This window comes from Aphelocoma coerulescens, chromosome 1, assembly GCF_041296385.1.
Source record: "Aphelocoma coerulescens isolate FSJ_1873_10779 chromosome 1, UR_Acoe_1.0, whole genome shotgun sequence".
Taxonomy (NCBI): Eukaryota; Metazoa; Chordata; class Aves; order Passeriformes; family Corvidae; genus Aphelocoma; species Aphelocoma coerulescens.
Genome location: NC_091013.1, coordinates 110,674,125 through 110,699,392, shown reverse-complemented (window position 1 = coordinate 110,699,392; position 25,268 = coordinate 110,674,125). Strand labels below are relative to the sequence as shown.

General features: G+C 38.4%; 1 protein-coding gene across 4 annotated transcripts in view; it reads right to left on the bottom strand.

The window, feature by feature from the left end:
- ROBO2 (roundabout guidance receptor 2) overlaps nucleotides 1-25,268 on the bottom strand; it is a 435,570-nt gene that overhangs the window by 54,756 nt on the left and 355,546 nt on the right. For all 4 annotated transcript variants that reach the window (XM_069024393.1, XM_069024409.1, XM_069024402.1 and 1 more), the window contains 4 exons: nucleotides 19,696-19,927; nucleotides 13,873-13,997; nucleotides 10,927-11,098; nucleotides 5,141-5,323 (listed from right to left, as the gene is read on the bottom strand). In XM_069024393.1, coding sequence (XP_068880494.1) covers nucleotides 5,141-5,323; nucleotides 10,927-11,098; nucleotides 13,873-13,997; nucleotides 19,696-19,927 — 712 coding nt within the window. The remainder of the gene's footprint in view (nucleotides 1-5,140; nucleotides 5,324-10,926; nucleotides 11,099-13,872; nucleotides 13,998-19,695; nucleotides 19,928-25,268) is intronic.

The following is a 25,268-nucleotide window of genomic DNA, read 5'->3' as shown; positions in this document are numbered from 1 at the left end:
AGTTAAAATACATATTTACTTTTTTTGCATGACTGATGGCCTAGACACTTGAAAACACCTGAATATTCTGGTGAGTGGGTACTGGCACAACAAGCTTGAGGACATAGGAAAGATAAGCAGATAAATGAAATTTCTTTTTTTTTTCCTACAAATGGATTCCATGCCTTTTCACAGAAATTTGAAAAAAGAATTGCAACCTCCAATATAAAAAATATACAAACCATGTTCTGTTGCTGTAATACAATATTGAAATAATCCATCTGTTATACAAGACATGGTCAGATATGTCTTTTGTGCCATGTATCTTTGTATCCCATAGAAGCCCACAGTGCATGTTTATATCCAGGCAATCTGAGTAAAGGGTAACCATAAAAATACAACAAACAAACAAAAAAATCCCAGTGTAGCAGTACTTTAGCTTTCACACAAACTCACAAAAGTAAGACCAATCCATCCTTTATATTACAGGAGAGATGGCTGAAAAGGGGCAACAGTTGTGTTTAGTGTCTCTGTGCCAAATTTGGTTTTGCTGAGAGTATGTCAGTCACAAAAATGCGCAGTCCTTGTACAGCTGCAGATGATGACACTACTGCTTACCAACAGTAACCTAACAAACGTATTAGCTGAATTTTATGTTTTGTAGCACTGATATTACTGAGAACCTGGAGAGTCATGGGGGAAAGGGAAGTGGAAGAACAGTGGTGTACAGAATTGTGGCTCAGTAACTACTGGAGTCAGTTCAACTGAAAATAATGAAAAATATTTAGCTATGATTATCAATGTCACTTTATTTGTGACTCCCTCAGCCATTGATCAGTGCTTATGAAAATGTTCACAAAGACAGAAAGCTAAAAGTTTTTAACTCAATCAGTTATTCTTCCCTGACACAAATCGTTATGAACTGCCTGACATTTGCTGTTTGCTCTTTCCCCCCCCTCCACATGTTAGCAGTGGTTTAGTCACAAAGCAGAAATTGTACATCTTAGGAGCCTATTAATGGAATACAAACAACAAATGGTCCTAGTGAATGACCCGGAATCTGAAAATGACCTGAAATAACATTTTTAGCAAGTAATTATAAAACTGCAAGATTTGGACTTTTAAACGACTATTTTTAGTGTTCTACATTCTACACATAGGCAAATACAGACAAAGAAAAATAAAACAAAAAATATTCACATCAGAAATAACAGGGGATTTTTTTCTGTGTGAAATAAAGTAAGTATATTACTGTTCCACTAATAGATTTGATTCTCTACCACACAGTTAAATCTGTACATTCTGCAACAGTCTGGAGGAAGAATTTAAAGCAGATGTCTGAACAAAAAGTGTGCGTCTTCTAAAATCTGAGTCTATTAGGATAAATTCATCTCTAGTAAAAATTCATTGACAGCTGTCTCTGAGGAGATTCTGAAAGCTACATACCACTGTCTAAATAATTGCATCTAAACCCAAAGTGTTTCTGAATCATAACTTTGAGGGAACAACATACAGTTGTGAGTGTCAAACCTCCACAAGCATAGGTATGCCTTTCTAAACGATATTATCAAGTGAAAATTCACGTATTAGAGAATTAACAAAGTTTCCTATGGAACTCTGGGTCTAAAGATAAGAAACATGCACTCTGTTCTGTCATAAGGAAAACCTTTCTTTAAATTAAAAAATGTTTTTTGGACTCAACTACTGGAGGACTTAGGTTCTCAATTCCTCCAAAGGTTATTATAAGCCAGGAAACAGAATAGTTCTACAAAGTCCACAAGATGTCAAAACTGCTTCTAAAAAAGAATGTTTTTGGCAGTACCTCTGATATATCCCAGTTGCCCAGCACATGTGGATCAACAGCACTAAATCATGCTCAGACCCTGTGGCTCCAGCCCAACCCCGTGTCATGCCAGTGCATGCTACAAACACAACGGTGAAAATGCACCACAGTTCAAGACAGCTGACAGTCATAGGCACCAAATGCAAAGATGTATCGTTTAATTTTGGAAAGAATCCTAGGTTGTGTCTCAAAGAAAAGGAAGTTGAGTGTTTAGGGTGGGATGTGTTGTGCCATAGCTTACAGTAACCTGACCAAATCTGCATGGAAGGTAGGGGAGCAATCCTGAACCCCCAGAGCTTTTCCACAAGGACATTTCTCCCTCAGAATGTCATGGGCTCCTGGGGCACACACCACCACCTTTGGTCATCTGCTCTTTTCTGCTAAGCTGAAGACCTGCTGTGGCTGAAGACAAGCAAGAGTCAGAGAGCAGCTACTGAGCATGAGACAGCTCTGGTAAAGGCAACTGGGGGGCCAAACGATACCCCAAAAACTTGACAGGCTTCTGCTGGAAAATGCCAAGATTTATCAGCCCTTTACACTGTAACACTGAGGTACAATTAGTTTTGAGTTTCTAAATCTTGAGCTTCTAAATCTTGAGAGCAGAAGCTAATTGTTTGTATTAATTATTACTATTAGTTGTATAATCTATTTTTCCTGGTTATCCATATACTGAATAAGCTGTTTGCAACCCTCTGTTTCAGCCACACTTTGTTTATGCTTCACATCTCTTTAATCATGCTTATGATAAAAGTCTACCATATGCTATCTTTGTTAGAGATAAGAAAAATAGGGTACCAGCTCTGAGCTGGGTAGTAAGAAAAAACCCCAAATGTTTCAATTTCAAAAACCCTGTAAAGGCAATGAATGCATCAGTTAGTGACTAGACTGCTTGAAGGTCTGAACACCTCACAGTAAGGCAAACATCTACTAAACTAAGAGCTAAAGTAGAAGAAAGTTCCATTTCTCCTTTTGGATCTGCTAAACTGAGCAGTTTTAAAATCAAAATTCAGTTATATATGAATAATGCTTGTTTATGCTAAGTTGGTTCAAGCATCTGGTCCTGCAAATTACTTTCAAAACTGTATTTCAGAGAGTTAGATAAGTACGTATGCAGAATTATAGTGACAGAGACATTAATGGTGATAGATTTTACTTTTCCCTGGAATCAGAACGAGAACTTATGCTACATTTTGATCACAGATAAGCAGCCAGAGTATTTCTCTTTGTACTTGGTTTTGGTTCTGCATATCTCACATGTTCATAAACACTTCGGTAGCTAATGCTTGCAATGATGTGTAGGTAAGAGACAGACTAATGGACAGTACCTGCAGGGGTGAAGGTGAAGGACTGAACTGCAAAACAAGAAAGCAAACACATTGTGAGTTACACACTCTGACAAAAAGCGCTAATTGCAGGGCACGGCTCTCCCCTGGAAATCACTCACTTGGGGTCGAATATCATAAGCAGGACATAACAGCTGAGCTTAAAGCACTGACCAGCCAGCAGCCAATGAGAAATGATGACTGGAAAGATGAGCAGTGAATTTTGACAGTCACATTTGAAGACTCTCTGTGTGGACATGCTGTTCTCCAAGTTGTAAACATTAGGATGAACTTTGAAGCATGGTCTGTTATCTACTTTCCTTGCTGAAAGCATACACAATTTCATGATGCAATCAATGTTCACATCACACTTAGATGCAGCAAATGCCATGAGAAGGAATGAGTTGCACGAGACACGCTGTTTATAATTACTTACAGGTATGCTCTTCAAGTTATAGAAAACTGCTCTCAATTCTCCCTCAGCTCAAAATGCCCACTCACACACAGGATTAATAAATTCTCCTTTTTAAGAAAAACCTATTCTCAGCTTGTGTCCAAAGCTTTAGGTAGGACTATTTCCTAAGATGAATAACAGTGCAGCTGTCTCTAGGATAAGAAATCTTGGGATCTAGAATGATATTTCATATAAGCACATGTGTAAGTGTGTGAGATATATATTAATTTCTCAACACTACACCACCTCTTGGAGAGTAAAAGTCACTGCTATTAAAGGAAAGAAAAAAATCACCTTGGGACAAAGCACAGCCCATGAATGGCAGAGGTCATGTGGTGACACAAACTGAGGTTCCACAAAAACCAAGAAGATCCAAAAGCCACTGGTCTCTTTTTTTTCCACTGCTCATCTGACGTCTTTTTGTCCCTTTACTAAGCCAGTAGAAAACAAATCCGGCAGGAAGGATTGGAAACCAACATGGAATAGTTTCCTGCTGGTTTAGTGAGCCCAATCAGGACCCTGAGGACTCTGGCAATGGCTAAGCTGAACTGAGGACATTTTGGCTGTGACTGATTGTGGGTTTTCGGCAAGTTGTTGCTCAGCCATTTAGGGAACCTGAGTCCTTGGTCTCGCATTTGATAACTTGTAAAAAGAAGGGCACTTGTGTAACTTTAGCATGATATAATGTCAACACTAAATATGTTGTGTCCTCAACTGAGCAAATGCCTTCTCTTTTTAAGTGTTAATAAGAACTACAAGAGAACCTACTGCAATATTTGAAGAATTGGGGTATTTTTTGTGTTAAATTAGGCTTCAGAGTAGACCATTTTATGACAGTTCACCTGACTTCCCAAAAATTTGTAAGAATCCTGAAAACAGAATAATCCACAAAAAAAAACAGGTTGGGGAAAGATGAAAATATTTTCATCTGGCAAGTGTATTTAATTTTCCAAATGTAGTTTTCAAAAACTCATTTATAACTGGAGCAAACATTTAATGAAAGAGAACATTACAAGATGTTCTACCTCCAAGACAAAGCTATTTATGGCTTCTGCCTTAGGTAACTTTTGATCACACTTCTCTGTTTAATACATCATTCTTCTCTTCCAGCTACAGGTATGAAGTCACTGATTAAGTACCTTCATTTATTTGCCATGCACATGGCTCCAAAGACATGGAAATGCACAGGAATGAAGGAAAAGACAAATACTCTTTAACTTTCAGTGATGCTGCACTGCAAACAGAGTGCCTTCTCAGCAAGGGGAAAGAGGAACAGTTAATCCCCTTTTTTACTCTTTTAATGCTAGATGTGCTGGAGATGTAAAAATACTGCCTTATGATAATGATGAAATGTGGTACCGAGCAATGCATTTAAAGCTTCTCATACACCAGCAATTTCACAGCATACATTTAAAACAAGCATACAGAAGTCACCCAGGACACTTTTGCCCTAAGTTCAATGTGGGTTTTAGGTAAGTTTAGTAGCCCCTGTTCTTTCCATGATAGCACCTGGTGAGATGGTAATAAAGTCACTGCTCTTACCAGCATAATTGCTGAGCCCCTTCCTCTTCTTTCTTCGCCAGTACAGCCAGATGCTGAAACCCATGAGAATGACCCAACATGCACCACCAATGCCAGCTATAAAGGCAGGCTGCTTGACCACATCAGTGATTTGCTCAGTTATGCTGTTGTTATTTTCGGTGATGACAACTTCATTACGACCTCCTGCAGGAGAGAAATTGAACAGAATAAGGTAATTCTGGATTCTGTAACACACAGATGAACCAGTACTACAAATTAAAATTAAAAAAAAAAAATAGTAATGGGTCTCAAAAGAATTACCCACAGTAGAAGAACTTTAAGAAGTAGAAATGCACACCAGTGCTTCTAGAGAGTAAATCTATAGCCATTTTGCAGATATATATTTGCAAAGATAGACCTATAGCACACTCCCAAGTAATCTAACAGATGCCAATCCAGAGCTTTTATTTTTAACAATATACATATTTGGTAGTTTGCTTTTCCATAATTATACACAGAATACAATAATGAGAAAATTGATCACAGGACACTAATAAAAAAATAAATCAAGCAATCAATAAATAGCTTTTTCCAAATGAGTAATCCAAAACCAAAATATGCTACAACATCAGAAGGAGGCCAAAAATTCTTACTTAACTCATTTGTTTTCCTTGAATGCTGGTTTCCAAATTCAAAATAAACAAAAAAATAAATGCACTTTCCACTGGGGCAAAGCTGCATTTTCCAGCAATTATTTCAAGGGGAAAATGGTTCATACAACTTCTAAGTGTACCATCTTTGACACAAAGCATAAAATTGCAGTTAACTGTAAGCACTGAATAATCACAGCAACAGATGCTATTTTTTTTCACCTAGAATATGCATGACAAATTCTTAACATCAACCTGCAAGAAATAATTATTACTTGGAATACCAATTAAAGTGACATGCATCAAAAAATCACTATATAGGATCTTAGATTGTATATTACAGTGGAAAACTGTAAATTCCAGCAGATGCTCTCATTGGTTTTTTGCCTCTCTTTCCATAAAAGGGAACTCTTCTAAAAGAAAAAGCTTGGCGTTTGGCTTGAAAACCAATGCTCAGAAAAATCTGAATGGAAATCCAGGAAATGCTAAGGATAGAGTTCTAGGGCCAGCACTTTCAAATTGTCAAAAATAGTTTAGTTTTAAAATTAGGAAATGCAGGACATATTTTTCTAAAAAAACCCCCAAAATTTGATTCTATGTATACTTTATATAAACTGCCCAAATCTGCAGTTTTGAAATTCATGAAAAATTATCCGTCATTTCCAGTAAAAGCATTTATATAGCTAAATCCTTGAAATGTTTAGGCAATATTACCAGATGCCTGCATGCACGCTGAAGAGCTGCAAGAGTAGCTACTCTACTGAGACAAAGAAGATGCAAACACTATGATTCTCAATTATGAGAGTCTATCACACACATAAAAGTAGTTGAACATTGCAGTAAAACACTGAAATGGTCGCCCAGAGGAAATTATTAGAAGTACTGTATCATTATGCTGTGCTGTGAAAATGGACTTATTCCTTTTCTATAATTCAGCAATGGTTAGATTTACTTCTTCCAAAAGAGCAGCTCGCTGGCTTCAGCCTAAAGCCAGCACTCAGGGTCTCTGGCTAAAGCAGAGACAAAAGCCTGACACTTCCAGTGCCATTTCCACGGACACCTTTTTGCAGGTGACCCCGAGTTCACACCAGACACGTTTTGTAAAAGGGGATCCTGTGCAGAATGTCCCTCTGGGACTGGCTCTGCCCAGCACCACCCCTGCCAGGGTGCAGCTTGAGGCCCTCAGTGGTGTTCAGAGCTGGGCTGGGTTAATCGGGAAGAAATGCAGTGCCATTGCTATCGCGCTGCTGATGACCCCGGTGAGTTTGTTAGGCTTCCTCTCTTTCAGCACCACGTCAATATTTAGTACTGCTGACTGTCTGCTTTTGCAATCAGACTGTGGAAGCTGTGCTAGAGCTTGGCTTGCTTTCAGTCGTTCTGGGCAAGAAACAAAAACCAGGCTTCCAACAAGCAGAACACGTCCCACAGAAAGATGCTGCCAGACTATGCCTACTAGTGTACAAAAAGGCACTGCACCAGTACTGGTGTCAGTCTATACTGGCCACGCTGGGAAGCTTCACTAGCATCAGGTTTTGGCAGCTGCAGCTGTCCTTTCCCATACTTGCATCTTTTGTCTTGCCACTGCCGAAGGCCCAATGGTTTCCAGGCCTGATGCAGTATGTGAGAATGAAACTGAGTGAGCAGCTGTGGCAAGGAAAGAAAGGAGGCAGCAGTGGCTGCTTTATCTGATTTTCCATGTTTTTTTCTGCCCATGGAACCAATCCATAGGTGCACCCCAGTGCTGAAAGAAGTGCTGACAGTAAAACTAATAGAAAGGGGCTCTCTATGGCATGCTCTTCCAGACACAAAATCGATTTTCTAGTAGAAATCAGCATGGGAGTTGGAGTTGCTCTAATTACCATTAACTTGCAGTTAATTTCTGTGCCCTTTGGAGGAGAGGCCAAAGCAGTGGGACAGTGAGGAAACAGGTAGTGTTGGCACTGCTTCAGACACAGCCGTGCTACCAAAGAGAAGAGCAGGCAGGGAAGTACTCTGGAGACACCAGCTTTGGGAGTGGATGCTCCTGGATTCAAGAATGAGTTCTTGTCACAGAAGCCTCCAAAAACATCTGGTGATCCTGTCTTCTCTTAAGACCAGAAAACAGTCTTTTGAAAACAGAGGACGTGGGAACAAACTGCAAAGAACCTGGGGAGAGGTTTCAGTGGGCTGTATGCTCTGCCTCTCTTCTAGGGGAAGATACAATCTGTCTCCAAAGTAACTTCTAAAGTTTTCAGTCTGGCTGTTTGTTCTTACCCTTCTGTGCCTAGCAATTACAACTGCAAAAGTAATAATTCATTTAAATGTCAAAATAACATATGCTTTGTGGATTTGATGATGGAAAAATAAATGGAGACAGATGAATGTTATCCACTGACTTTTGATAAAATTAATATAATTGTTGGGGGTTGGGGAAACAAACAGCATTAGTCTTGTACTTCTTAATATAATATTTAAGCAGAAGTAATAAATATGTCGTCCAAGGTAGCAGTGTACTATTTCATATACTGCAGGTGGTTCTGTAACAATGCTGTCAGTTCAACTAATTAGAACATAGACAAGGGAAGTGTGCGACCTGTAACGCTCCATTGTTCCTGAAGACAAAAACATAATGAAATATAATGTCTTCCTCTCATTGGAGAGTAATGAAGAACAAAACTAATTTGTCGGACCAAAAAGTAATTAGACACATCAGATTCGATTGTACCTATTACTGTGAAAGTTTGCAGCTGTTCCTCATATTATTATGCCAATGATGGAATGTAAGAGGGAGCAGGCCAACTGATGAAGAGAAATAGCTATAGCATTAACCAGCATTGCCCTGATCTCCAATTTTATTTCTAGGTTTCCAAGTGAATGTTTTTTAGCGTGTCATTAGTGATCATAAAAGTTTTATTCTTGATTCTCTTTGAGTCTTTCATAAAATTTTTCAACATCCTACTTCAAGTATGGGAACAAGATTCCCATAACAGTGAGACAATTTCTAAGTAAAGGAATAATATACTTTGTACTGCTCCCTATTTTCCTATTTTTACTTTCAGGATTGTCACAGGTCTGTTATCTAAAATTATTCTGGGAGGCCAGTAGCTGATTATCCACCATGAAAACCAGTTATTTTCAGAAAAAAAACCCAAACCAACTTTTTAGAAGAATGAATCCTGTATTTAAAAATAACATCTTTCTTTTTATACACTGTACTCTGTATTTCATGACTATTAAGGTTTTACCACTTAGCAATACAGCTTAGCTCTTCTGCACCACTGACCTGTTCTCTCCATAATTCAGCATTTCTGGAGTTTGCAAGTTGTTAAATTGTATAGCTAAGCACCAGACCATACAGAACTCTATTATAATATAGTAACTCAATAATGTTTTCCCGTTCATTATGATGTTTTGAGGTTTATTCATTAGCTCATTTTAAAGCCATGTAGGTAGTTTCTTTTTAAATTTACTTAAACCAATAATTTTCATATTTTGTGATTTTGATTCCTATTCAAACATTGAATGGTACCAACTCAAGTTTTCCAGAAATGCTATCACTTAAACACTGTTGCATTTATCAAGCAAATTTATAGTCTGAGAAATAACTGCCAGCAATTCATAATCAATAGCAAAATAGGACCTAAACAAAAGGGAGATACAGACTATATATATTATATAGTAATTAACACATCCAGCTTCAGGCTCCAAAAAGGGAAACAGAAATGAGAACAGAAACATAACCCAAACAGAAACTACTCTCCTTTACTTTTCATGCAAAGGACTCTCAAATGTGCAAAGATGTCAGCAGATGAACTTGTTGAAGCAGACATTTTGGGATCATTTAAGGAACAACTAAGTACCACTAAGAACTCTGGGAATCATCCAGCAAAGACCTTTGGTGCAAGTATAATTCACAACACATTAAGTGACACAAGGCTACTCACGTACTTAAAATGCAACACACTCATTGTGCTTTGCTGGACTAAGTGCAGTGTATTTCGTGCCTACTTAGATGGACCCCTTAGTGAAATAAGGAAAAGAGGCCCAGGGTTTCTTGCATTTTTGGAAATCAATTTCTTGCTTTTACTTCTAGAATTTTTTTTCACCTCTTTTCTATGTCTCTTTTGTGGCTGCCTTTTCTAAAACAAGTGCTACCCTCACTTCCACTCTTGTATTTCTGTCTCCAGTGAGACTTCAAAGCTGAAGAATCCTAGCTTCTGTTTTGATGAATGGGGGAACCTGAGTATCATTAAACATTTAAGCAATGCTTATGGGATGGCCTTTTCTAAGGGTCTACATGTAATAGACTAGTCCATGTTTGGGACAGTGTATTGACAACATTTTCTAGAGAGAAAATATTTAATAACAACAGAAGTCCCACAAACAAACAAACAAAGTCCATTTAAGTAATAACTAAATTAGATCATATGGATAAAGGCAACAAATTCCTGTATTCTGCACTCAAAAGAGGTGCTGCTTTGCACAGCTCATTTCAGGTTTGCTAACACAGTTACTTCTCCTAGTCTTCCCTATTTTTCCTGCCTTTATATTTTATACTCAGGAAAAATTTTGGAAGAAACAAAACCTGTGCTACCCTCAGGTCAGGAAAATAATTCTGTGTGGAGACCACTATTAACAAACAATTATTTCAAAGGCTGGGATGATAATGCTACCTTTGCTCTCTGGTCTAGAGACGACTTTTTCTTTGACAGAGGAGGCTTGCCAGCTTGGGATACCCGAGAAACACTGACTTTGGACATTCAGCAAACAATGGTAAATAGTGCTTTAGGCACCAATGGAATGAGTAAGGCAATTATACAGTCATCTTAACAGAAGGAAAAGGGAGCCTGGGCTGTTTGTTCCACAAATCTGCCAACCTGCAGAAGTGGTAAATTAATTTAAAAAAAACCCCAAAACATTAAATCATTTTCACTACACAATCTGCATTTTCTCAAATGTCTTGGCAACATACTCCCTTCGTTGTCTGCAAGAACTCTGCAGGAAGAGAAGACAAAACAGCAGCAGGCAGTGGGACAGAAAAGCTAACTAACCAGCTCTAGTCAAATCTCGTCTTTTGCTCCGTGGATTTTTATGCTTCCAGAAGTGATGTATGAAAACATTTCTGAGAGAAAAAAAAGAAACAGGCAAAACAAAACAACAGAACAGACAATCACTTACCAATTATTATGGGTTGTGGGTCACTTTTTACTCCTACACCTGCACTGGTGCTTGCAGCAACTTCCACGCGGTACTGGATACCTGGATATAGGCCACCTATTACTACAGACCGAATGGCTGCATCTACTGTTTTGTTGATATGAAATCGAGTCTCATTACCTAGGCACCAGATCTGGGACAAAAGTTGATGTGTTAAAAAAGATGAAATTCTTCACACTCACACAATCGCACATAGATATGACATATCAAGGTATTTCATGGCAATCACTTATCTGGGAGCTCTTGACAATTTTAGTGTCCAGGAATAGATGAAATTGGGATGATTTAGCACAGCAAGCTATCCCAGATTAGCCAGCTGCAAAGTCTGCTTGCAAATACCTCTCTGGACTCTGGCTTTCCATGGAGTGCAAATTCTGTGCTTACACTTCTTAGAAGCACAGACCAGATTATCCAAGTGGAAAAGAGGTGTTACACATTAATCAAAATCTTGTTCATCAAACCTTTTATTAAAAAAACCCACATTTTTTCCTTCTAAACTTCCTGCTGAATAGCAAAAGGTTACCAAATAATAAGCACAGGTTGAAACACTTCTTAAAGCACTAAAGAACAAACAATTTTCAAAATTCTTTTCAACTTCCTTACACAGCACAAGAGGGATATTTGAAATTTCTGAAATGGAGTAAGCACAGACTCACATTTACCACTGCCTTTGTGATTATTTACATTGTTTAGGAATCCAGATATCAGTTTTTCACTCAACTATTATCTGATTAAACAAGAAATCCACCCTATAATCACAACTGGCATTTTGTGATGTTAACAGTCCATGAGTTCAGAACGTTATGTCTCTCTCTTGCACTTTTTTATAGGCTTCTCCAAAGTGGTTTCAAAACTAACTTCTAGGCATGTTTCTTCAGTTAATGCTATCTGCAAATACCACTTCTGTATTACTAAAGAAAGCATTTACTACCACTCAAGAAAATCAATGCATAAATATATCACACGTACACTTACATAAAAATAACAGCAGAAGAAAGCACTATTGGTGGAACCACTATCAGTGACCAACTAATGCCCCTAAGCAACAGCAATAATATCATTACACTTACTTTTGACCCTGCTCAGTGTTTCATTACCCCTTATCTTTTTTTTCTGTGAAATGCTCAGAAAGACTTGAACAAGAAAGAAAAATCTCTTGTTTTCCTAAACCCGAGGAAACCTTATTTGCCAGCCGGAATGCATTAGGGTGAGAAACTATTGCATTCATTCCTTCACTCCTTGTCTGTCCTGGTCTTAGGTTACAGCAGCTACGAGACAACCCTAATTAAAAGCATTTAATTCATGAATGAATTTACAGGCGTTCTGATGCTTGAAGTGGAATCAACAGATCTACTCTCAATTTGTTAGAAAATGCACTCTGGAACTTCAGCAATTATTTTATACTCAAGGAAATATTAGACTCTCTGCAGCATTAACTGTAGCCAGCTCACTACTCAGGCAGCCACCTAACCTAATACAGGAGGACTGTAATAGGCAGTGACTCCAGCTGGTTTTATACACAGCCCAGGGGCCTGAGCACTCACCTGGAACATGGCTTTTATTAGCCATCAGCCAACTTTGTTTCATAGCTACATGTTTTGTGGTTTAGGAGAGTGCTTTACTCATTTGACTATAAGCCCTGGATGGTTTATATTGACTTATACTGGAGTCAGGATCAAGATTAATTAAGCCAAAGGATAATTATCAATTGATATGAAAATTACATCAATAAAATACTGGGATTAATTAATCTTGATATTGACTAAAAGCAAAACAAAAGAAGTGCCATGCTAAACATAAATATTGTGAGCATTTACTGCATCCCTCTGACCAAGAGAAAAGCTGGAAGAGGTTGAACCATTAGGTGATTTAGAAACCAAGCACTGTCTCTCTTCTTCATGCTGTGTTCCCTCAAGATACAGCAGGGGAAAAAAAGGTATCATTTTGTGTGAAATAAGTTGCAGCCACCACTTCCCCCCTTTGTGGGACTGTGAAGAATGCTGCCCTGCTCCAATTCAATTGAACATTTCACACCTGGTGTATAAGGCCAGCCACAGCAAGGTTAATTTGCCAAACTGTGCTCCATCCTGTGACAATGCTGAACCTTGCCCAATCATCTTCTCCACCCGAATAACGGAATGCATTTTTTTTATACTTGTGGAAAAGTCATCTTAGTATGGAATTACAGACTACAACAACATTTAACATATGAGGAGTTGATACTTTGAGCCATCATAGCAACAAAGAGGAGGAAAATACAATCAATGCAAGCAGCTCTCACGTAACAAATTTTTTGTATATACCAGTTGTGTTCAACCTGCTTTTCAGAGCAAACAACCTGGCACTTTAAGTTGTGAAGCTTGACAGAGATAGTACTTGGAAGAAGCCTTGTATTCTCCCAGAGCCACAGTACTTGACTTTGACCTTGAACTGTTAGGATTAGCATTTTTGCAGAGAAAATAAGAAGGAACTTTCCTGCCAGCTTTGCTGCCAGATTGAAGATACTCCAAGGGACTTCTCTGCCTGTCTTTAGAGTGCAGAAGTCCCTTAAAAAAAAAACTAACAACCCTCTTCTTCTTGTTCCACAGCAGGTAAAAGCTAGAAAGAGAAGAACTGTAAACTGGCTAGAAATTACAGCTCTCTTCCATATCATGCTCATGGTATTTTTGCTTTTTAATATAGCAGTAGTATTGCTTAAAATAATAATAATAATAATAATAATAATAATAATAATAATAATAATAATAATAATAAAAACCATAAGCAGCCAGTCCTCTTTCTCCATATAATTATATTGGCAGCTGTAAATGCTGTCAGAATCTAAATCCATAAATAGTGCTATTGTTCTGTAATTCAAGCAGGCTGTTTCCCTAAACACACAACCCTCCCATCAGACATCGTGTGTACCTTGTACTCCTGGATGACTCCATTTTGGTGATCTGGAGGGGGAGGATCCCAGGAGATGCTGATGCTCGTGCTGTTGTGGTTTCCAACTGTCAGGACAGTGACAGACTGAGGAGGGGCACTTGGAGCTACACCGGGGAGAGGGAGCAAACAGAAGCAAGGCATTAATCCACTTGCTAGAACACGGATTTTGCTGAAGCAGTGCAAGAGCAAGCAGACAGTACAGAAAACTCACACTCCCTGCAGGCCTAGGGATGCACTTTTTGTCAGGCACTGACATTGAAAAATGCCCTTCTGAAGAGAAGCATAGGGCAGAATGACAAGGTGGAATTTGTGGCAATGAAGAATCAATACAAATCACTCCTCATTTATTTATATTTGGCATTTCTTACGTTTGCACTGGAATTGTTCTCACGCTTGCCTTTGTTTTCCATAATATGCATGGATAACTATAGATAGATCAATTAAGCCACATGTGGGGCTGCTTCACCAGGCCTGAAAACTGTTTTGGTTTTTCTATTTCTACATGATCTAATAATGATGTGAGCAGCAAACATTTAATGATCTGTTTTTGTTTTCTATTTGCTCTCCAGGAAGACAATACCAGGTTTAAACATAGAACTTGCAACTCCAAACTGGAAAAGGGTTGAAATATTTATGGCTTTACATCAAATACCAGTGAATAGGGCAGGTGCTAAGTTAGGTCAGATACATACTTATGTTCTTTTTTTCCCCTAGGCAAATTGCTTTCTCTTCAGAGTCCTATTCAGTTCAACCATTCACAGCTGTTTGGCTGGTCACTGCATATCAAGGCCAATTCTACAATACAACTGCTTTCCAGCCCTGCTAGTTGTCTAGAAACATTTTTTTGGTGGAAAAAAAACACAAACAAAAAAACAGCATAGTTATTAGTGACCAGAGCTATGCTGGCAAAGTCCCTCTTGCAGCTACACCAGCAGCAGGGTGCTTCTCTTGGCTCAGGACACACTGCTTGGGAAGTGGTGCAGGAGCTCTGCTATGGAAAAGTCCCCTCTATGAGCATCTGCTATATCCATATGGGACTCTCCCACCATGGCTGGGGCTGCCACGGCAGAGGACTGTCACTATGGCCCTGCTCAGTCACCTAAAACTTCTTGCAGCTCCCCCTCATCCTTCTCTTGCACCCAGACAAGTGTTGAATCTCCACCACAGTGGCAAGCTAGGCCACCGAGGTAGACTGTATTATATTAAGGTATAGTCCCTGGGGGGAAAAGCTGATTGATAGCAGCTGCTTGGAACCGGTCCTAGAATTTATTTATTCCATCTCTCCCAGTCCATCTACCCAGTCTTCAACAAAACTAATAGAAAGAGGCCAGGAAAATGTGAACTAATAAAGCAAGCATAGACTGATACCTCTCCAGGACAATTTCTCAGTTCACAGAAGCCTGTTGCTTAGACACCTTCTGTTCTAGGGAGGTGTCTTTGTGTTTAATAAATACTTATGGAATTTGTCTTCCCCGTATTTTTCATTGCTTTTAATCTGATCTTAAAACATTTCATATGAAATGCGAAAGCTGATTTTGAAAGCATATGGTAGACATCATACCAGAACCTAAAATATTTATCACTCTCCTGCCCCAAATCTAGATAATAACCTGGGTTTGGGCATCTCACATCATGTGTCAAGGCTTCCTTACTCCAGCCCCCTGGTCAGAGTGACTCCTTCACTGCTAAACTTTATGGAAACAGTACTCTAGTCTTATCTTTAACAAATATCCCTGAGTCCATGCCCATCCTTGGACCATGCTTCTGAGAAAAGTCGAGAGCCCCTGGCATCTTTATATTCAAGCCTGGCAGGTTTAACACAAATAAGCACAGCTACAGATATCAGAAGTGCTCAAGTCTCCTGAGTCAATTCAGATATTCCTATTGTTCTCCACGGCCTCTTTGAGACTGGCTGTGTTCCCACGTCAGAAGCTCCTCAGCACTTGACCTGGCACAGGCTCATGGAGACGAGCTCAAATCTTTACCCTGATATCCCTGAAAAACTGGAGTGCTCTGCTGCAAGAACCACACAACTTCAAACTAGGGTATCAGAGGTGAAGACAAGGAACCATACAAGATTACAGCAGAAAAAAAAATATTTTAGATGAAAAATGAAACACATATTACAGTCCTGGGAGGCTGCACATTTTGACAACTACATGTTCAGATGCTGGTTCAGCTGCAAAGCTAATAGTGCTTGGTAGAGTCCTTGTGACCTTGCCTGATGCAGAGAAACGGTGAACTGGAGGGAAGAAATGGAGCTGTATTGTGGACAGCTTGACTCTTAGCCAGCTCGAGTGAAGCATGGAAAGGTGGCCTTGGGCTACTCCTTGCAATCGTGCAAAGCATAAAATTGGTGAAGGAAAGAGTTGCATTGTGTATTTTATAGCAAGTGAAATAATTTGCCACACAGTAAAAAAAAATTAGCATTTTGAAAGTCTTCAAGTTATTCAATAACAACGAAACTGTGAATAAATGTATGTGTGTGATATTAATTAGAATATTTTATGTGAAAATAATAATCATAAAAATGGCAAAGCTTAACACTGTATAACTCATTTTTGGTTTTAAGTACAATGGAACAACTCGCTCAAACATATTTACTTTCATTACTGAAACAAAAAGGGCATTCAGAAATATAATGTCTTATATACACATACCTGGGGGAACAGGGGAGTGTGAATGCAAAAGAAATTTAAAATGAATGCCATACTCTAAAATTTAAAAAAAACCCATACTGTATTCATTTGTCTTTACATTTAAACTGCATGAACATTCTAGTTAATATTCTACCAGCATGTATTGGTTTTGTGGGGGTTTTTGAGGACATATGAGAACTTTGAAGCAAAATTAAAATTGCAGGTGATGAATGCAGCTGTGAAAATATCATTTTAAGAGCTGCACTAAGGTGAGGAGAAACTGACAGAGAGCAGCTGATAAAAGCTAAGGAGACTTCCATTCCCGACTGTCATATTTTTCTGGTGACAAACAAGATGCAGGACAAGTACAACTCCACAATGTTATTCCAAAGGAGATTTAAAACAGTGGATGCAATTGAAAAAAAACCAATCATCTGTCTCTAGAGAAAGTATGAAAGAAATAGTGAAAAATATAAAATAAAGTCTTTAATTCAGCTCCCATTGTAGGTGTGCACACATGTACATATGTAACAGTTCAGCTTCCTCTCTCTGATAATATCACTCTGTGAGCTGGCACCGTGTTATAAATTAAGCCACTCGTCTGACACTGCTGCAGTTATTAAATGGATCACACTGAAAAATAACATTTTTAAAACCATTTTCTCATTTCCCTTGCTGCTAGCTTGTGGGGAACACCTTGTCTGCTTCTTGACAGGTCAATTATTCCAGTGCTCAGCTTCTTCTTACAGATATGAAAGAACCCAAATCGCTGCTCATCTTTTCCAGAGGCAGCCAAACAGAATTCCATTTGTTACCTTCACAAGGCCAAAGAGGCTGGAGATGGATGGATACTGAACTGTGACAAATGTCTGATCTAGAGGAAAAGTCTAACTGCAGCAAAATTGATTTTTAGAGGTAGGACTCAGAAGTAACATTGCATGTAAAATCCAATCCAGCAGAAAGCTGCCACTACCTTTTGGTCGTACTTTGCCTTTACCAGGGATATTTGCTTTGATGTAGCAAAAAACTTCCAATGCTGGTATCACTCTTCCAAATTATTTTCTAAAAATAGTATAGCTGACATTTTTTAAAAGTCAAGTCTAAAAAAAGCTCATTTTCGAAATGGAATCACAGGCAGCACAGCACCTTTAAATAGACTGCCATCTTTCTTCAGTGGAAGAGAAGCAAACCACTGTCATTAAACATTTAGTTGATGCTATTTTTGAAATACATGAACACCAATATAATTACAAAGATAATATGAAGAATTAAAGGAAATATCTGTAGGACTGCGACTACTGAACATCTTTATTTTCTCATGGAAGTACCTAATTTTATCACCCAAGGAAGAGGAAGACTTTTTTACAGGAGCTTACATTTGTCTGGTGATAATATTACGGGTCCTGTGCTTTTTTTGAGAGATGACACTTGTAAACAGACTCCTTGAAGGTAATATTAATCTACCAAGCAGATTCTAGGCTATGATTTAGACATTTCTGTAGGTATGAACATATTTTTTAAATCTTCACTATGTGAAAAGCTATTCCACATGAACAAAGTGTCCTTTAAGGTAGGAAATTACCTGACAGGCTCTGCTGGAAGCTAAGGTTTATAAAAGAGAATGTCATTCCTCAAGTATCTTATAGAAATAGACAGGAGATATAAGACCTTCTCTCTCTCTCAGTAGTTCTTAATCTACCTTGAGCAAGAGACAGTTAGATGAATTAAACAAACACCAAAAATCCATTGAAACTGGACAAGAACAAAATCTGCTAGTGAGAGGACAAAATCCTATATTTTAACTCCAGAAAAGGAATTTCACCTGTAGAAAGATTTTTAAAATTTCCTTTTTTATAAATAAGAAAGCTTTGTTCAGACTGCTGCAAACATATTCTTCACTAACTGATTTAGGCTTACTGGTTTAAACAAAGAACTGGGAACCATAAAATCCCAAATTCCAAATCAGACTTGAACAATGTCTTCCTGCACACTCTTCTCCATGTTGCAGGACACTGAATTTCCTCATCTATACAGTGCAGAGTGCAACAAAGTTATCTCCAGTTTTACTTACATGTTGGGTAATAATCACAACAAATCAAAGAGAAAAGTGAGTCATAAGCAAGTCTGTTCTAGAATTAAAGAGTACTTGGCAATCAGCACTAAATTAAACCTCAGGAGACTACTGTAAATGATTAAGATGCACTTTCAATAGGAAGGAAAGAGTGCCCTCAAAACCCATTGAAACCATACTAACATTTTAAAACTTCACCAGTATTGCTTTCTCTTCTTCTTCAAAAAAAAATTAAAAAATCAGTGACACAGTGAGAAGATGAACCCTCACTGTTAGGACCATCCTACTTTTACAGGAGAGATTCTCCAGGCAAAGACTGCATTACATAGGTGGAAAGGTAGGTTTCTAACAGCAAATGATTAAAACTACTTACATCTCATCGCACTGCCTTTACTTTTCAACAAAATCCAGCAGTCCTGAAGTGCATATTCTTTAGCACAACTACATACAAGGCTACACGCTTTAGACATAAAAGCTTAACTTCTTCAGTAGTGCAAACTGAATCCTGTTTCAGAGAGGCTTGAAAGGTGCTCAGGGAAATCCTCTGCAGGAATGAACAGGGCAGTTTCATGAATACTGTGCTAACAGAAACTGTGAAGTGGTGTGCCCTTGAGACTGGAGTTTCTCCAGACTGGTTAAATACGTGTCCTTCACTACTCCTCATTTCCCAACCAACTCTTCATCTACATTATTACCCATTCAGAAAGATGTGCTGAGTATCAAACACTCCTCTGCGAGAGCTTGCATTTATTTTATTTTCAAAGTGCAGACCGAAGTCTTTTATTGCAGCAGCAGTGGTTACAAAAGAAGGGCTGCAGTGCACACTTTTTGGAAAACCAAAAGCCACCCGTACCTTAGAAGGATGTATCAGCTACAAGAATGTAAGGCCAGTACAGTGCTTTCTCAGGGGATATTTACAGAACAAAGCTCGATATTAAATTTTAATGTCACCTCAGTATGTAACAAACAGAAATCACGGGGAGGAAATCGAGACGAACACATGCACACACAGAATAACCAAAATGGCCACTCTTAGTTTCACTTCCAGTGCCAGGTATGAAAGCCCATTGCTTTTCTGCCCCTTTTACTAACCTTCCTCTGTGGTACGAGCAGTCTTTGATTCACTGTCCATTCCTTGGAATTCATTGAAATAAGGGCGAACCTTAATTTCGTAAGTGACGCCCTTTTTCAAGCTGACGAGGACGGCGCTGCGCTCAGTCGGGACTTTGACCTCCAGGTTCTGCCACACAGCTGGAGCAGGCAGCCCAGATGTTTGGCGATACAGGACTCGGTAGCCCTGGATAAACTGGGACTGGCGGTCAACCTAGAAATGACATTAAATAATGAATGCATCAATAAACATATTAAAGTAAACAAAAAAAAAAAAAAAGCTGTGTAAAAAAGGAAGCAAAATGTTTGCCTAGAATAATTTTGCCCGCATCAAAAAGAGAAAATTAACAGTTAAGATGCTGAATTTAATAATCGAACTGCCTTCTTGTAAGTCACTGTTGATTAATTGTCTATAAAGAACATTTGTCTCACGTTACTTGTTATAGAATATTTCTTTCTGTTTTGCTTTCTCCAGCTCTATATATCATGAAAAATACCACCTTAAATCATAAAGCAAGGCCCCACCCCTGAAATAAATCATGAAAAGAAAACTTTGGCATAAGGCTTGCAGGATGTAAACTTACTAAGCACATCTTGGCTACTGATGTGCTGAAATAGGAGAAGAAAAGAAAAACAAAGTCTTTTCAGAAAAGGACAAGTCTTTGAAGATACCCTATATGCTTACAATTAGTCCATTACTTGGCTCACAGCTCATGAGATGCACAGCAAAGTAAAATAAACATAAGACAGATGCAGAGAAAACAACTTCCAAAGACATGTGCTGTTTCTTGTATTCACAGCCTGAGCAGTCCTTTTGCATCCTGGGGTTGGGATGCTCTCAGGCCATCAGATGGAGATGGAATGTTGGTTTTGGTTTGTATTTTATTTGTTGCTAGGCAAGCAGAATTCAAGATTGGACCATGGAAGTTTAACAATTTTATCCTATAAATAGGATATTTATTTGAAGAAAAGTTTTAGATGTGTTTCATCTTGGAGAGGTTGCATGCATTTATTTATCTTCCAAAAAAAACCCCCAAAAACCAAGGCATTATGATTCTTGCACAAATTTTTGCTAGAAAAAAACACCAAAAAACCAAAACCAATTTGATTGCTTAAAGTAAACCAAACCCAGCTGCTTCTGTAGCCACCAAATAAGGAGGAAAGAAAGTGCAGCACGCTTAATGAGACTATACAGCTGGCTGTTTGGTAAATCTGTGTTACAACTAAGATTCAACAAGTAGGATATTTCTTACGTTGTTGTCAATTTGCCTGCTCAAAGATATTCCAGAATTAGGGAAACATTTGTTTGACTTCTCTTAAGAACACATTAATTTAAGGCTGAAAACACAAACCACGCTCTATTACACTCCTCCTAAAATCTTGTTACAGTTTGTTGAGGCATTCAGAGGGGACACAGATTCTTAGACATTAAAAAGCAAGGCAAGCAAGAAGAAAGGTTTATTTATGAAAGCAAGGCAGAAATGTCTTTCATCAAAACTGTCACTGTTAAAAACCTTGCAACATATGTTACAACAACATTAAGCTTGCATTTTATAAACTTCGCTGCATTCACTTTAAGTGAATTTATGCCCTGAAAGAGGGATATAACTCACAATAATAGCTTGTTAATACCGAAAGAATCAAGCTGTGTTTTTAAGAAGAACATTAAGCAGCTGTTTCCAGATGAAGGGAGTCTGTAAATCAGAGCAAATTGTTTTTATCCATGTTTGACTTTGATTAACTAAATGTTTTATAGACATAAAGACTTTATGAACCTCACGTTTACTACAAAATTCAGCAAAAATAATGCTTTCATCCACTTTTTAATACAGATTTCTAACCTAAATTACAATATAAGGTTATGATGTTTAATAATCAAACACTGAGTTTGATTCTTGCCTTACTTCTGAGTTAGAAGCTACATTGAAAGACAGCATAACTTTGTTAGAACTTTCCATTTTGTCTTTGCTCTGTGGTTAAGCTCTACTGACTGCTTCCTAGTGGAGAAAACTGAAAATTCAGAATTGACTCAACTGAACAGGAGCATTGTGCTGCTGTAACACAGTATGGAAAGTGTTTTGTACAGCATGGCACAAACACAAATGCACCCCCCAGACTCACAGAGAAGAGCTGGACCCCTACAGAATACCCATAGAATACCAGTTTTCAGTCCATCATACTTTTGTATCTACTTCCACAGAGGTAATATACAAACAGTCCATACACATCTTTTCCTCCTAGACTTCTAAGTCACTAAGCTAAAAGATTAAACAACAGAAGGAATATGAAAGCAGAATGAAGTAGTACCACAAGGCTGCCACGTTTATTGGTGCTATAAACTAACTGGATTTGGGGCTCGCTTGAGTTTCACAGTGCTTTCAATGTGTAGCTTGATTACAGTGATCTGCCCAAATATTACATTATTGACAGTGATTCCATCATTCAGGGCCTGGGAGGATACTAACAAAAGAAAATATTATGCATTTTTAGTGTTTTCTATAAACATCTAGTCAAATTGAGTATCAAGGAGATAAAGCTATCTCTCATGCCCAGTTAAAGCTAGTCTGAATCAACAGGGCCTTCTGTAAGGTCAATATGTTGGGAAACTGCTCCGTGGGCACTTTACTTACTGAAAATGGTCGATTTTTTTGTTTTATTCCATGTTCTCAAATTAATAAAAAATTACTCTTGGATAATTACATGGGTTAACCAGAAATATTTGTGAGGGGTAGGACAGGTATATTTCACACATAGATACACACACACATGCATACATATATGTGTATGTCTATATGCACTTGTACACATGGCCATATATAATACAAAGTGACTGTGACTTTGCAATTTTCTCCACTTCTGTGGTAATGATGTGTCATGCCAAGAGGAGACTGCTAAAAATACCCTTACATGCTTAGCATTAAAGAAATTAATTCACCTATGCAGCTCTTAGGTTTGGCACACATTCACACATAGGCAAGAGCTGCAGAAACATGCACTGTGACTTGATGAAAGAATAAAGAACATAAATGGTTGCCACTTCCTCACACAAATTACTCAGTTTTTTACTCATTATTTCAGTAATTGCAGGAACTCTCCGTGCTGAATACTGGGATCAGAGAATATTTCCAGTTGGTGATATCAACTCAAAAGATCTGCAACAGTTGTTGATCTAAAGACACTTTCTCCCTCAAAGGACAGATGGCAGAAAATGCAGATGCTCCTTTAAAAGGCAGGAGAAAGCAGTTCCTGGGTAGGTGCTGCTCAGCACTGACCTAACGTGACCTACAAGCAGAATTGGTTCTGGGTGCTCCTTCTCACCCCCTTTTATGATGAGTCCATAGTGCAGGAGGCATCTGCAAAACCATTTCTGCAGAACAGGAAACTACTTTTCCCTGCACGTTCAAACCTGCACATGCCACAGCTGAACACGAGACAGGTTCAATGGCTATTAGGTTGTCAAAATGATGGCAAGAAACTCATAATGCAGCTTAGGCTGCAGATATAAGCTCCTTTCAGGCAAACCTCCTAATCTGCACCCTAAAGACATTTTGCAATATGCTCTGTAGCATGTAAATGTCAATCCCAAAATATCCTAAGAAATCCTCTGCTCCCACAGCAATACCCACAGCAATTCTCCAGCTGGGCAGAGTAGCTCGCAGGCTGTGCTGAACTCCCTGGCATGGACTCACAGGAGTCTCTGGAAATTGGAACTGCACTAGCATTTATGGATCCTACAGGAACAAGGCAAATGGGGACAATACTCGGGAAGACTGTCTGAAGGACTTGACTCTTGAAGCTTCCAGTGGACTACATTCATTTAAAATCTACATCAAATTAAAGAAAAGAGGTAAATAAATTATCCTTCTGCCTGGCAACCTCCTAGAAGGCAGTCAGGACTTCAAAGGAGCAATTCTTTCGCCATGTTGAAGAACTGATTTTTATTCCTCTTTGTGCCACAGGGCGCCTTTATAATGCTGGGGAACATCTCATATTTGGTCACTAATGAAACTTTCAGTTTAATGCCCACTGAGGCTAGAAGTTCTGACCCATAGCTGAGGTCAGAAATAAAAGCTCTTGGAGTAAAGAATACGCTCTTGCAATGTGAAATGTTTTAATAAAAGTAAAAATAAATCATGTCCCAGGCTTAAAATTAGCCATTTGATAACAGTGGGTATATCTGACTCCACAAGTCTCATCAGCAATAACTATCTCTGCACCTCACCTCTCTATGTGTAACGTTAGGATAATGACATTTTTTATCATTGTGATGTTAAATTCAGTATTATTTGTGAATCACACAAATGTTACATGGTTGAGAGCATGACAGATAAGCAAGCATGTGAGACAAAATAATAATTTTTTATTCAATGCAAGGTTTCAATGGTATGAATTTAATAAGACCTGGCACCACACAGAGAATAAAGAAGATAAAAAGAAATGTTTAATAGCTCCATGAAGAAGAGATCCTCTATGTGACCAGATAATTACAGCTATATTTTAATATCTATACACAAAGAGGAATAAATTTAAGCAGCAATGAAAACCTAATTTTGACATGCCTCTTCCTATTTTTTAGCACTGACTTTGTAAGCCTGACCTTCTTTTCAAAATATGTACGCATTTTAAAATTGCAACACAGCCACAGGCAACTATTTCTGAAAATTTAAACTCAAACTTGCAAAAAAATAAAGAGAAAGCAAAACAAAAACAATCTCATAAAGGAGGGAGAAAATGGTGCTAACTTGCTGTGTGTCAGGATACTAGAAACTCAGCAACCAAGGACATTCCTTGGCATTCACCCTTTGAACTGCATAAAGCCAGCACAAAGAGTCTTATGACTCTCATGGCACTTCTGTCCTTTTATATGATAGCTACACTATCTATCCATTTTACAGTAATAGTGTGGACTTTATTCTCTGGATAGAGTGGGTTTTTTCCTAGAGACTACGGTTAATTAATTGGTTTTGTTCTGGTTGCTGGATAGTTTCTAATTAGCTGCTTCAGAGATCTTTGTGTCTTTCTTCCCTTGGGCAATTCCAAAATGCCTCTGCAGAGGCCTGTGTGCTTGTCAGGTGGCATAGGGTCACCGCTTTGAGGGATCTCTCCAATAAGCTGGTATCCACAGCATTTCCAACAATTTGCCTTTACCTTACCATTTCTTCACTCATTGCTTGTTCAGTAGGGGCACCAAGAAACTCTTTTAGAGGAATATATGTATCACATACATATACACACACACACAAATACATAAACATATATATTTAATTACAATATAATGACATTGGTTATACGATATAAAACTGAATTCTGTTTATGTTGGAGCTTCCTTTTGCAGTATATGTTAAAGCCTATGAATCTGTCTTTCTGATAGCTGTCACACCTAAGAAAGGACTCGAAGGAGCACCACATGGCTGTGATATAGGTTTACCATTACTCTCTGCTAACGTCCGAAGTTTCTGAACTACTGATCCATCTGCTTGGGCAAAAGGGTTTGCTACAAAGGTTAGTCAGCCTGTCCTGGAGGTATTGTAGCTGAAACATGCCACATTTTAAGA